General features: G+C 42.6%; 2 gene segments (V, D, J or C); both read left to right on the top strand.

Annotated features, from left to right (window-relative positions):
* LOC103241327 (immunoglobulin kappa variable 2-24-like) overlaps window positions 1–14,946 on the top strand; it is a 978,355-nt gene that overhangs the window by 232,278 nt on the left and 731,131 nt on the right.
* On the top strand, window positions 673–1,459 carry LOC119618174 (immunoglobulin kappa variable 3-11-like). The segment is given in 2 exon segments: window positions 673–970; window positions 1,140–1,459. Coding segments are annotated over 2 exon segments (354 nt in total).

Below are 14,946 nucleotides of genomic sequence, written 5' to 3'. Positions count from 1 at the left end.
ACCTTTTATAGTGTAGCATTTTGAAAATGGATGATGAGAAGTAAGGTGTTAGACAGGGATGGATAGGAATGATTGAAGGCCTGAGTACTTTATCGCAGATTAGTACCAAATCATTAGGACTTTTAGAGTTGTGTACAGGTAGTGAAGAAAAAGCCTTAGAATTTAATTTGACTGTGGATGAAACATTCTTGGATTAGATTTAAGACTATTTTCCATGCTGCTTATTTATGATAATGACGATGACTGTAGTGCTGAATATCACAGTTACAAAGATATGGAAACTGAGACAGAGGGAAGTGAAGTTACTTGATCAATTTCAAGCTATCGGCAAGCCATGGAGCATCTATGTCAGGGCCTGCCAGGACATGAGACTGTAAACAGAAGTTTTTCACTTTTAACTCAAAGAGGGTATGTGTCTGGGTTAATGGAAAGCTTCACAACCCTCAGAAAACATTATTAACAAGCAAATGAAGGTGTATCTGGAAGATTACGTTTTAACAGACTCTTCATTTCAATGGATTCAATAATGCACTTAGGGAGATAACTGGGCATATCAAGACAGGAAGAGAGAAATGAAAACACAGCCTTTTATATTGTTCTTAACAGGCTTGTACCAAACATCATCTGGGTGAATTTAGGTGATTGAGGAGAAGAAAGACACAGGAGTGAAATTCTATGATCACTAGGGGGAAGTTCTACACTCAGACTGAGCCAACAGACTTTTCTCATCTCTGACAACCAGGGCGGTGCAGGATGCTCAGTGCAGAGAGGAAGAAGCAGGTGGTTCCTGCAGCTGGAAGCCCAGCTCCCACCCCAGCTGCTTTGCATGTCCCTCCCAGCTGCCCTACCTTCCAGAGCCCATATCAATGCCTGGGTCAGAGCTCTGGGGAGGAACTGCTCAGTTAGGACCCAGAGGGAACCATGGAAGCCCCAGCACAGCTTCTCTTCCTCCTGCTACTCTGGCTCCCAGGTGAGGGTAATATGAGGTGTTTTTGCACATCGCTGAAAACTCCAGCCACCTCTGCTCAGCAAGAAATATAGTTAAAATTCAACGTAGATCAAGAATTTTGCCTCTACTCAAAGGCAGTGGGTTTGATCTTGATTACATGAGTGCATTTCTGTTTTCTTTCCAATTTCAGATACCACCGGAGAAATTGTGATGACGCAGTCTCCAGCCACCCTGTCTTTGTCTCCAGGAGAAAGAGCCACCCTCTCCTGCAGGGCCAGTCAGAGTGTTGGCAGCTACTTAGCCTGGTACCAGCAGAAACCTGGGCAGGCTCCCAGGCTCCTCATCTATGGTGCATCCAGCAGGGCCACTGGCGTCCCAGACAGGTTCAGTGGCAGTGGGTCTGGAACAGAGTTCACTCTCACCATCAGCAGCCTGGAGCCTGAAGATGTTGCAGTTTATTACTGTCAGCAGTATTATAACTGGTACCCACAGTGATTCAACATGAAACAAAAACCTCAACAAGACCCTCAGTGTTTACTGATTATACTAGCTGCTTCCTTTATAGACAGCTAGTGGGGTGGCCTCACAGTTTTAGCATCTCTGCTCTATTTGGCTATTTTAGAGTTCACGTTCTAAAGTCCAAAATGACTTATATTAATCCATTACCTCATTCCATTTCAGCATGGCTATTAATCGCATTTTAGAAGACATCTCTGTTTATGGCATCACAAAGAGTTTAATAATCTTCTGTGCAAAAATAAAAACAAACACACTTAAAAGCTGAAATATCAAAACTATTGCAGCACTCTGAAAACTGACGAACCATGAAGTAATTAAGGATGCACATTCTTTGTACTAGTGCTTTGAGTAAGCACAGAAAATGTCTGTTGCCTTTCACCTGTGACAGCAACCTTTTATTTCCAGCTCAGTCAGCATGATTTACAGAATTGGAGTTTTACCAATGTGAGGATAGCAAATAAAACTGGCAGCTTGCTGCCAAATGGGATGGACTTGAGTAAAGCCAAGGAGTGGAAAAAGATTCTTCACTGTTTTTCCAGCTAAACGTGGAGTACTCCATAGGATATGAACAGAAAAAGCCCATAGCTTTGCTATTCCAAGATGATGCCCTGTTTAGGGCAAGTAGTGCATCTGCTGATAGTAAATAGGAGATTCCTGGATACAATAGACCCATATTGCTGAAACAATCTCTACACACATTCCTAGTGATCTAGAAGCTATAGATATGAGTGATGAGAACCAGGAGTTTCCTGCGCAAAGTAAAAGCAGAGGGAGGTAGGAACTGGCTGCATTTTGTATGCAGTTTGCTTTTTAAACCACACACAGATGGGTTGACAGAAGATAGATTTATAACTCCAGATATTTGAGCAAAATGTCTCAAATCATTGGTGACCACTTCGCTGTGCAGACACATGTGCAGTCCCTATAAATTCAAACTAAAGATTGATATTAAGAATAAAAAGAAGCAGAGATATCTGTGGTCAAACACCATGTGAGATACAGATTTTTCAATATCATGCATGAAAATACATTTAATACATCTAATCCACTGAACATTATAGCTCAGCCTATCCCACCCTAAATGCACACAGAACACTTACATTAGCTTACTGTTGGTCAATGTTATCTTACACAAAGCTTATCTTACAATAAACTGTTGAATACCTCATGTAATGTATTGAATCTTTTACTGAAAGAGAAAATACAATAGTTGTATGAAAACTCGAAGTTCTATTTCTACTTGAATGCATATCACATTCACACCATCTGAAAGTCAAAAAACCATAACTCAAACTATCTTAAGTCAGGTACTATCAGTAAGTTCAGACAAGTAACTAAGAAGAAAATTTAAAAATGATCAGAAAAAAAAAAAAAAAAAAAAGAAATTCCAGGCCTGGCATGGTGGCTCAAGCCTGTAATCCCAGTAATTTTGTGTAATCAGATGGACCCTGAGTCACCCAAGATAAAACAAGAAAGATACTCTCAATGGTCCCTGAAGCATCTGAGAAGGAACCAAAATGAGTAAAAGGGCCTTCACAGAAAAGGAGGCTCACTCTCTACAAAAGAGACATGAAAAAGGCCAGAAAAGTCTTAGGAAGCCTGATTGGTGTATTTGTTAGGTTAAGCCACATTGCAGACCCAAATACCTTTGTCTGAAAGGCTCAGACAAAGGAATAGAGCCAAGGTCTCCACCAGAGACTACTGGCACTATATTCCTCTCAAGATAAAAGGTGAAAAAAAGGAATTCAGACTTCTCTGGGATTTTTATATGCTGTAATCCACCTGTCAATATTCCCAGGTCCCCTCAGAAAAAATTAAACTGATGACATCAGAAGGTGTCAGGACAAATGAGGACCCTGTGGTGAGTATGTGCTCATGTCCTGATCTGCATGTGGACCATTCCCTTTGGGCCATGTTGGGAACTGGTGATCATGACTCTCACTGCAGAGTGCAACAGAGGTACTGACATTTTGCTGCTGTGCCACAGAACATCACTGCTTCCTTTGGGGCTATCCCCACTCATAGCTAAGTATTCAAGGCATGACAGTGGGGCAAATCCACTCCTGCCTGCCTGCTAAGCTTCCCAAGCCCCAGAACCTTATTCAGCAAAAGCAGTACTGCATATTCAACGGAGATTGGAACACTACCTAGTTAATTTAATAGTTGCTACAAAAAGATGAAAATATCACAAAGCCTGGTGTCACAGTGGAACAACCCACTTTGGCAGACCAACGATGGACTGTTGAAGGATGAATGTCAAAGCCACCTGAAAATGAAACCGAGGAGGTAACCCAGGTACAGTTACGAGGAGGTATCCCAGGTATAGTTAATCGTTGTTGGTCCTGGTGGCATCCACTAATAAGAAGGAGACCCACAGGCTAGTAGGTATTTTTGTGTACTGGGGACAAACCTTACCTGGGTGTTCTTCTTGTCACGTTAGACAAAATGATGAACCAACTTGCCATCCTTGAACGAGGCCCTTTGCAATGGTACCCTTGGAATTTGTTCAACAAGGCATGACTGAGGCACATCTTTTAAACCTTTAGAGCCTATTTCCTTGATGGAAATCCAGGTGTCCACCATTTCTATGCATGCAGACTGAAGCCTGTGGCAACAGCAGACACCAGTTGTGCCTCTTTTGAAAGGCTACTCCTCGCTTGCTGTAGGAAACTGATAGGGGCTGAGCGTCTCAGAGCTAGAGTATGAGGCATTACGCCACTACATTAACTACCCATTCTCACCTTGGTGCCTACTAACACAATCAATAAAGCTGGACAGGCCCAACAGATCCAAATTATTAAATGGAAACGATGCAGTCAGAATTCGCCCTAACCCAGTTCCCATAGGATCCATGTGCAAATGAATGAATGCCCATAAACAAATGACAAGTCTCCTAGAAGGGAACGAATGACCCATAGGGAACAATTTAGCTTCTCCTTTGGCCATAATGAGCCAAAGATTCAGAGACATGCCTGTGTCGGTATGGCATGGGGACCTGATGATTGTACAAAACAGATGCCAGTGGGTCCATTGGGTGTGACCACCATTAAGCCAGGGGATGGCATCTTTTGACTGACACTGAACATGGACATTCTGCCCAATGGGCCAAACTACATGCAATGACAGTAGCCATACTGACTGCCCCTACACTATATTTTACTCCATTTCCACTAAATCATAGGCCATTGTCAACAACCCAGCTACCTGGTCAGGAAAATAGCAACTGAGTGACTGAACTATTAAAGGATACCCTGTGCCGGGAAAAGGACTATGACAATAGTTTGCTTCCTGGACACCTAAATATGTGTCACACAATTAGATGCTGGGGCTACCATGGCCACCTTCGAGAGGAATTTATGTCATGTTTTTGAATATTCCATGAGACTTCACTTTGACCAAGAAACAACCTCACTGCATAATCAACATGACAATGGGCACTTTCTCCTGGAACATAATGGATGTTCCATGTGATTACCAACACCTAACACTGCCTGCTGTACCTGGATAAGCACCTCAGGTATCCTAGAAATACAGGTAGAGGTGATCCTGACATTGGCTCAATGACTGCAGACAATGGGGCATTTGAAAGATCCCCCTTTCACCTCTTTAGCTGCAGTGGTCCTCAGAGCTGCTCTGAAAGGGTTTCTTGGATGGGAGGAATGAAACTGGAATGACAGTTCCAGAACAGCACCCTGTGCTTCCCATTCCCACCCCTGCCATTAGGTCCTGTGGGATTCCTCATGGCCCATCATTTCTTCCAAAACCTTTGACATCTCACATGGGTCATAGAATCTAGTTCATAATATTTTTGTGACAAATAACTTTTCTGAATATCTTTTGTCCTCAATTATGTAACTAGTTTACTGACAAGAGAAATTATTTTGTGAATCTGGCCTAGTGATGGATGAATCTGGCCTGAGATCCCCTTCATTAATATCCATGAAAAGACTCACAGTCAAGACTCACTGGGACTCAGCATCTGTAATCCTATAGAAGATGCTAAGCCACAATCCTGACACTAGATGGTAGACAAACCTCATAATAACCCTAAGACAGAAGCCTGATCATAGAAATATTGGGAGAGCTTAGGAGTGATGTTTCATTATCAACAGCCCCTAAGGCTAGAATGTGGTCTCTGTGTTACCTAGAGTACCTGGGAGGAGCTGCCAGTGTCCTGAGTTGTGGGAAGCACCTCTGTGCTCTGTGCTCTGAGACTAGAAGCCCAGCCTTGCCTTCATGCCTGCCTTGGCTGTGTCCCCAAAGCCCACCTACTATGGAGCGAATTGTGCTTCGGAAATTCTTATCTTGAATCTCTAACCTCCAGTATAGCTGCATTTGAAGATAAAGCATATAAGGTGGTAATTGGTGTTAAAGGAGATGATAAGGGTGGGGCTCTGATTCAACAAGATTAGTGTCTTTATAAAAAGAGACCCCATTGAGCTCTCCTCCACCCCCAACCTCCATGGATGCAGTGAGGAAAGGCCATGTGAGGACATGGACAGAAGGTGGCATCTGAAAATCAGAGGGAGGGTCCTCAGCAGAAAACAGATCTTTCTGGATATTTATCTTGGACTTCCCAGCCTTCCAAACTGTTAGAAGTAAATGTCCTTCCTTTAAGCCATTCAGCCCAGGGAATTTTGGTGTGGCAGTCCCAGCAGACAATCTACTGCCCCCACCTTCTCTCAGCAGGATCAGCCTCATGAGGCACCTTGTGGACTTTGGATACATCTTTTCTTCTCTTCCACCTTCTGTTATGATTACCTGGTGAGGGAGGGGGACTGAGGCTTCATCCTCAGACAGTTTGTATTAAACATGAATATTTCTTTGATGATGAAGTGGTTAGCCTGCTTTTTCTCTTTCTGAGCAGAATTGCATCAAATTGAATGAACTGCTTACTTCGTATTAATATCTGGGGATCTGCATGTTTGGTTCCATGTTGTGTGGATGTCATCCCCAGCCCCCTCCCTGTGTCCCAAGTGAGAGGGTCACTGTCACCTGCAGGGCTGGCTGGAGTATTAACAGCATCCTAGTCTGGCACCAGCAGAAACCAGGCCTGACTCTGAGCTCCTGCTGGCTCCTGCTGCCCCGCTGGACATGATCCCTGCCTGGGTCAGGGGCAGTGGGCCTGAACAGATGTCACTCTGGCCATCAGCAATGAAGATGCCTTCAGAGGTAGGTTTCCCTCCTCCTGTCCCTGTCATGCACAAATCTTCCCTAGCAATGGCTCTGCACAGGAGCTGCTAAGGGTCTGAAATCTTCTGAGGGAAACAGGCTGGGGGACACCTCTGAATTCACATCCTCTCTTTGCCTCATATCCTCTTCCCACCTCCTTTATGGACACCTCTAGTGTATCTTGTGGGCATCACTTCCTGGAGCATGTCAGGATGTTTTCTCCCACCTCCTACTCTGAATTCATGATGCAAATTCATCCTCACTTCATACCACGGCTGGCCACGCCTTGTTTCTCTTATGTACATGGTCTGGAACATTGCTGAACCCATGGTTCTGGCCTTGCTCCATGAATCTCTGTGGAAGGATCATGGTTGGCAGGTCATGGTTACTGGAGACCCAAAAGTAAAATGTCAAATATTAAGAAGCTTGTGCATGGAGTAGACATAGACCATTGTCAACAGAGTCCCAGCAGCTGATGAGCCATGAAAGCTGGACAGAGAGATCCCACATCACCCCAGCCAGAGGGGAAGTTGGAAATGAGCCTTGGAGGGTCTTCATCCGTGACCATGCAGACTCTGAGCCACATGTGCTGCTTTCTGTGATGGAAATGACCAGAAGAGGACTTGTCTATGCTGAGCTCCGGTGAAAAAACTTCCCTCCATTCAGGGCCCAGACTCACTATCCATCTTCTGGGCATCTGCTGCTCTGTGATTCCACACACCTCACATCAGGTCACTCATCATCCTCAGCAATGAGCAGCTCTCTGCTCTCAGCCCAGGGGAACATGGAAGAGGGTCCTGAGCTTTATCACTCTCAGGGACTGTGGTAAGAAACGGGCCATCAGGTGTTGCACCTGGTGTTCATTTTCAATGTTCACGTTCAATTGATTAAAGTTTAAAAGTATACCTTATACTAGCAATCAAAGTTTTCCTTATATATAAACATATATCACATATTTTTCATAAACATAGTATATACAAATATAGAAATATAACTTATTTCTAAAGGATTACATGTATTCAATATGATAAGTTTATATTAGATATTTATATTACATACACACATAATTTTACATTTATTTGTGTGATATGTGGTCCTTTTCTTTCCAAGCAGAACATGGTCAGGCTGAGTAAAGACTTTGAGGACATTTGCTGTCCCTCCCTCTTTGGCTCCAACAAGGTCCCAGTCATTCAGGACCAGGGAGGGCACAGCTGACAGCACCCATCCCAGGAATCAAGAACCAGTCCTGAGGTCTGGGTGCTGAGACTTTCACTCTTCCCAGGCTGCGGGATATATGCTTAAAGAAGTGCCTGTGAATTTGTGAGCAGTTTCCTTCCCTCAAGCCCCTGCCAGGCAGCCCTGTGGGCAGGGCCTGTGGTTCCTCCCAGGTCCTCAGCCCTGCAGCTCAGGAGAGCAGATGCTTCCTCCACAGCTCAGGGCCAGCGCCTGGCAGCTCTCAGGGACTTCCAGCCTGACCTTAGCCCTGGGCTAAGGACCCTATTCCAAATGTCTTCTCATTTATTGCAGTACCTGAAAGTCTGTCTTGCTCTTAAACTCAAAGTCCAGAATTCCATAATTGCGAAAGCTAGCATTTGTTGCTCATATGTTCACTCCTCTCCACACAACTTTACTTAGAATAATAGTGAAATGTAACAGGTAGTAAAGCCTTTATCACCTGCACAGAAGCCATCCTCTTCTCCTTTGGTGTCTAGGGGACCAGCTCTATTCTGCTGGGCATGGTAAGGACAGTGAGCCTCTCCCAGCCTGAGTCACAAGCAGGGATTAAGGGCACATGTGATTAGCTCCACAATGCAATGTCAGGGGAGTGAAGGAGGAGCAGGGACTCGGGGAAAAATTCGATCCTTCCTAAGAAGATGGAAGGTGAAGAGGTTTGCTTCACCTTCTAAAATCAATGACTTTATTTTTGATTTGGGAGCAGGGACACATGTTTCATTGCCCTGGCTCCTTCCACATCTCCTCTTTCTCTTACAATAGCTCTGACTCAGTCTGTCCCTCACAGATTGTGTCCTGAAAATCTAATTTTCCCTCCTAATATGAAAACAAACCAACAAACAAAACCCTCTTATTCCCATCATGTGCTGTAAGATCTGACCCCTAAACTCTGTGATACCTAGATCGTATAAGAAGTAATCATTCATTTTACCCAAGAGATTTTCTAGCTAAAAAGAATTCTTGTGCTAGCTCTTCTCTCAGAAAAATATTCTGTTTCTTGCCAAAACTGACACCAGAAAACAAAGCGAAAATATTTCCAAGAACAGGGGACAACCATGCTCTCAGTGAGGTGAAAGACGTCTCTTCCCCTTGCATTAGTTTCTAATGCTGCTGTTTCAATTGCCACAGTCTTATTGGCTTCACACAACATAAATGTATTACCTTGTAGTTCTGGAGGTCAGAAGTCTCACTGAGCTAATGTTAAGGTGTCAGTAGGTCTGTATTCCTTTTGGAGGCTCCAGAGGAGAGAATTGTATTCTCTGCTTTTTATCTTCCAGGTGCTCCCATATTTCTGCTTCCATGGCCTCTTCCTTCCTTAAACCACATCCCTCCCCATTGTCCCAGTTCCTCTCTGACTGTGAGCATCCTCCTCTATTTTAAGGACTTTTGTGATTATATTGGTTTCGTCTCGATAACCAGGTTTCTTATTCTCAAAGTCCTTAACTCCCATCTGTCAAGTTGTCTTTTTGCTATGTAAGGTAGAATTTTTATGATATGATTTCGATGACTGGAGGATTCCAGTCATCGAACACCAGGATTCTTGATCTCATGACAGTTTGCATAAAACAACACAGATACGAGTGGGGTGGTTTTAAGGAGAGAAAGGTTTAATACGCAAGAAGGAAGGAAGAAGAAAACAGTTCCCGCATACAGAGACAGAGAAAGGCGGGATTCAAACCAAGAGAACACTCCATGTGCAGCAGAAAAGAGGCTCCTGTATGAGGAGGCTAGAGGAAGTGGTGTCTGATTTGCATAGGGCTCTGGGAATTGGTTTGACGAGGCATGTCATTCATGTAGCCTGCAACATAACTGGTCTTCCCATCATAGCCTTTTAATATGCAAACGCAGGGCACCAAAATATTCTATACACATGGGGATATGTGGGGGCAGCCATGTTGTCAGGCATATGTGGGAGCAAGGAAGAAGATGGTGGGAATCGCCATGTTTGGCTGGACTCAGTTTCTAATGGGCAGAATTTGCATATCAAAGCTTGCCAGCCTGGCTCTTAGAGCCAGGGCTTTCCTGCTAGACAAGAAATGTTTCTGGAGCTACTTTAAAAGAAACAAAACCTTCCCAAGGCCCCTTTTCCTCTCTATATACTTAAAATAATTTCTTAATAACTCCTATAACACTTGGGTTCCAGAGACAAGGACATGGACATCTTTTGGAGTGGGGACATTATTCATTCCACCGCCATAAATATATTCCCCAAAATTGTCCTTCTGGAAAGTAAAATTTAAAAAATCTCAAAGTATTTTTATGAAACAAGAGAGCTGGACCAAATCTTAGATTCAGGTTCCTTTCAATTGTGAGCTTTAACTGTTAAGGTATGATCACTCCACTGTCTCTAATGTAGATTTATTGATGTGTAGAGAGTTTTAGAGGATTTTTAAGTTTATGACCCAGTGTAAGCAAAACACTATTTGAGACAGGTCTCAATCAATTTATAGGTTTGCTTTGCCAAAGATAAAGCTGATGGCCTGTGACACAGCCTTAGGATATCCTGCAAATATGTGCCCAAGGTGATAGGATTACATGTTGGGTTTAAACACTTTGGAGAGACAGAAATTACGCGGAAAGATATAAATCAATACATGAAAGATATATATTAGTTTGTCCTGGAAAGGTGGGATATCTTGAAGCAGGAGCTTCCAGGTCATACATGGATTCAAAGGATTTCTGACTGGCCACTGGTTGAAAGAGTTAAGCTCTGCCTAAAGAGTTGAATTCATCATAATGAAATACTTGAATTTAGATAAGGGGGTGTGGAAGCCATGGTTCTTGTTATGTGGAAGAATCCTGTGGGTAGCAGACAAAGTAGATGGTGAATGGTGCCTATCTGACGTTTAAAAAAAAAATGTCAGATTCTTTGGAAAAGACTTAGTAAGGGGAGGAGATTCTCTCAAGAATGAAAATTTCCCTCACTACAGGCAACTTTGCAGGGCCACTTCAGAATATGATGAAGAAATATTTTTAGGGTAAAATATTTAGATTTTTTTCAGGGCCTATTCTCTGTCCTGTTGGCCTATGATATCTTATTGCTACAAAGCGTCTGTTTTGTCAGTCTAAAGATCTCCTTTGTAATGATAATGCTGGTCAGTTGTGTCTGAACTCCAAAGGGAGGAGAGTATAATGAGGCACATCTAAACCCACCTGCCAGTCATGGCCTAACCTAGTTTTTCTTTTTTCTTTGAAGTTATCTCTGCCAGGAGAGGAGACCTTTCAGCTGGTTGGTGGATTACAACTTATCTTTCTGTTTTAACAAACAGAACAACAACAACAAAAAATCACTGCATAAATTCAATCTAAAATAGATTGGTTAAAAAAAAATTAAGTTCTTCCTGAATATTCCTACATGTCAAAGAGAGAGACGTGATAATAATAAGATGGGAAATACTTCTCATAGAAAAGACAAACAATTTGTTTTACTATATTAGTTTGGGTCCACCAGCAATGAGGATTCCTGTTTAGGCAGCAAATTTACACCTGGAGGAAAGGAGGAAAATGAGAAAGGGAACAGAACATGAAAGGTAAAAGACATTTCAACAACTCACCTGACTCAGGAGAAATGAAGATCATCCACATGTGGAAACATGGAGTAAATTCCTCTGGGCTGTTCCACCTGAGAGATGAGGAAGCTGGGGTATGCATACACCTCATCCTGTCCTCACTGATTGTGAGCTCTACCTCTTGTTCCATTTCAAGCTGCTATAACAGGTTCCTTGTCACTGTATAATTCATAAAAAACAGAAATGAATTTTTCCACACTTCTATGGAATGGGGAATTTAAGATCAAGGCACGGCCAGGTTATGGTCTGCTTTCTCTGCTTTCAAGATGATGCCTGTAGCATTGACTCCTTCAAAGAAAGAAAGGCCTTGTCTTAACATGACAGAGGACAGAAGAGAAAAAAAGATTCCAGCCTCATAAGCTCTGTTTATTGTGTCATAAATGTATTCCTCTAGAGGGCTCCACCCTCATGACCTAAACACATCCCAATAGGCCCTACCTGACAATAGCATTACACTGAGATTTAACTTTACAACAGATGGATTCTGGAGGACAAAGTCAAACCGTAGCACTTTCCTAAGAGATGCACATTCGAGGCCATCTGGCCACCAAGGCATGCAGGCAGATCTCTCTGCCCAAGATCATAAAGAACCTAAGACATATATATGGCCATTGGAAGTGAGCACAGGTACAACAAAGGGGAAAGTCCTAGATTACAGATGGGGACTGCTACATTCATCATGGTACAGTTAACCCTAGAATAACTTGGGTTTTAAATTTTCAGATTCATGTATATTTTCTTCTGTGTGTGTCACCTGTGAACAAGCACTTTATAAGTAGTAAATATACTTTCTGTATTTTATGGTTTTCTTAATAATTTTTTTTCTTTAGCATACTTTATTAGAAAAATAGAGTATACAATATGTATAACTAAAAAAGGGGTTAATCAACTATTTTATCACTAAGGCTTCCAGTCAAAAGTAATCTATTAGTACTTAAGTTAGGGATACAAAAGTTTACACAGGTTTTCATCTGTACCAGTGCTCAGTGCCCCAACCTTCACGTTGTTCAGGGGTCAACTGCCCTTTCAGTCTGTAGCTGCATCTCTCTGGAATAGCATTTTGGCAGATGGGTTGCAAGTAAAGGAATCCAGAAAATAACATCTCAAACTATGCTGCATTTGTATGATGAGTATGAAAATCCAAAGGCATTTAGAAAGCAGCAAATGCACAAAAAGTCTTTTCCTAAATATCCCTTATCTGCCTAAAACCAAATGCTTCAGAAGGACACCAATTTTCAAGAAAATTCTTCCTGAGAATTTTTATCAGGGAAGATTAACACAAAACGAGAATCAAAAATAGAAGAGACTGGAAGTTGATACTTTAACCAGGCAAGTGCTTACCTGTTCTCTTGAGGATGCACCTCTATTCTCATCTATTCTCTCCCAGTTGCCTACACTTCCCAATTCCCTCTTCCTTAGCAAAGAAATAGAAACACCTGGATTTCATTGTCTTATCAGGTAATCACCCTGTGATGATGCCCCATTGCACTTTTAAGTTAATTTTGTTTGCCTTTTCTCTTATTAATCTTCCTTTTGTCAGTTTATTTTCAGCAACCAATTAGAAGACAAAGGGAGCTTTCTTCCTTTCTCCCAATATAACCAAGTTCTCTTAAAACTCAGGCTGCTTACAAAGCAGCAGGAAGGTTTGTGCACAGGCTACAGCACTGTGATTTGGCTCCTCAGTCAGGCATCAGTAAAATTTTGTAGAGCCCTAGGCTGCAGCCCACTGATGCTGATATAGTTGGATCCACCTCCTCTGCTACGGAGCCAGCCTGGGACATTTTTGGGCACATTAGTGATATTAGATATAATGAGTGCAAATCCCTGTCCAGTTTCATCTGGATCCAACTGATTTCTCCATGTACATGGGCAGTTGCATGATAAAAGATTGCCTCTTTCCTAAAGATGTTAACAGGGAGACTGGTGTCTGCGTCAAGATGATGTCCCCAGTCACTGATAAAATGTAAAAGAGGAAAGTGTCATTGATAGTGCATGGCAGGGACATGCTCCGTACAGTGACCACCCTCATTAAGAGAGATGAACATTGGGAAATAATACTCAATGGCAGAAAAGAAGGTAGACTATGAAGGTGCCCAAAACAAGAATAAGCTGCAGCCCATTTAGTCTCTGGATATTAAAGAGACTTGTCACTCTTGATAATAGTGAATCTGTGAGTGCTGCATGCATTCGGAAAACTCAGTGTCATCTTTGTGTATTTGTAGTAAATTGCTTGAACTTATACTGGTAAGAACAATGGTATAACATCATTACCTAATACTTACAAATATATGTAGCATCATGACAGTACATTTTATTTTAAATTTTTTTTGAAAGGCGCAATGATAAATTTACAGAAAAGTTGCAAGTATATGACAAATACCCCCTTCCCTAACCAGAATCAAAGGAGAGTCTTTAAAGACCTTAGAATTGTATCATCTAAAATTTTACTATGTGTTTCCTACAAAAAAGAATATCCTCCTAAATACTCCCCATACACCAATGAAATATGTTACTCCATCGACTTTTGAGGAATATTTCAAATTGTCAAAAAAAAAAACTAAAAAATGTCTCTCGTAACAAAATAAGACCCAGTAGAAACACATTCTCTGCAGACAAATTTCTGCTACCCTGATCTTACCTGGGACATCTGTGGACGTTGAGCCGGTGCTGAGTTACTGACATGAGCCAGCCCTGCAGCTGTGCCCAGCCTGCCGCATCCCCTGCTCATTTGCATGTTCCCAGAGCACATCCTCCTGCCCAGAAGACTTATTAATAGGCTGGTCACACTTCATGTAGAAGTCAGAACCACTCAGGACACAGCATGGACACGAGGGTCCCCGCTCAGCTCCTGGGGCTCCTTCTGCTCTGGCTCCCAGGTAAGGAAGAAGAACACTAGCAGTTTACACAGCCCAGGGTTCTGAGTACTGCTTTACTATTCAGGGAAATTGTCTAACAACATGATTAATTGTGTGGACATTTGTTTTTATGTTTCCAATCTCAGGTGCCAGATGTGACATCCAGATGACCCAGTCTCCATCTTCCCTGTCTGCATCTGTAGGAGACAGAGTCACCATCACTTGCAGGGCAAGTCAGGGCATTAGCAATTATTTAAATTGGTATCAGCAGAAACCAGGAAAAGCTCCTAAGCTTCTGATCTATTCTGCATCCAGTTTGCAAAGTGGGGTCCCATCAAGGTTCAGTGGCAGTGGATCTGGGACAGATTTCTCTCTCACCATCAGCAGCCTGCAGCCTGAAGATTTTGCTACTTATTATTGTGAACAGTTTAAAAATTACCTTTCCACAGTGTTTCAAACCCGAACAAAAACCCCTGGGGAAGCAGATGTAGAGGCTGGGCTGCCCCAGCTGCTCCTCCTGATGCCTCCATGGGCTGAGAGTGTTCCTCAGATGCAGCCACACTCTGATGGTGTCGGTAGAGGGGGACATGAAGTCACTTCTGCACCCTAATTCTTTTCTCTTTCTCAGCCCAACTGCACAGACATAGCA

Source organism: Chlorocebus sabaeus, chromosome 14 (genome assembly GCF_047675955.1).
Source record: "Chlorocebus sabaeus isolate Y175 chromosome 14, mChlSab1.0.hap1, whole genome shotgun sequence".
NCBI lineage: Eukaryota > Metazoa > Chordata > Mammalia > Primates > Cercopithecidae > Chlorocebus > Chlorocebus sabaeus.
The sequence above is the reverse complement of the archived record's forward strand: the minus strand, read 5'-3'. Positions and strand labels throughout refer to the sequence as shown.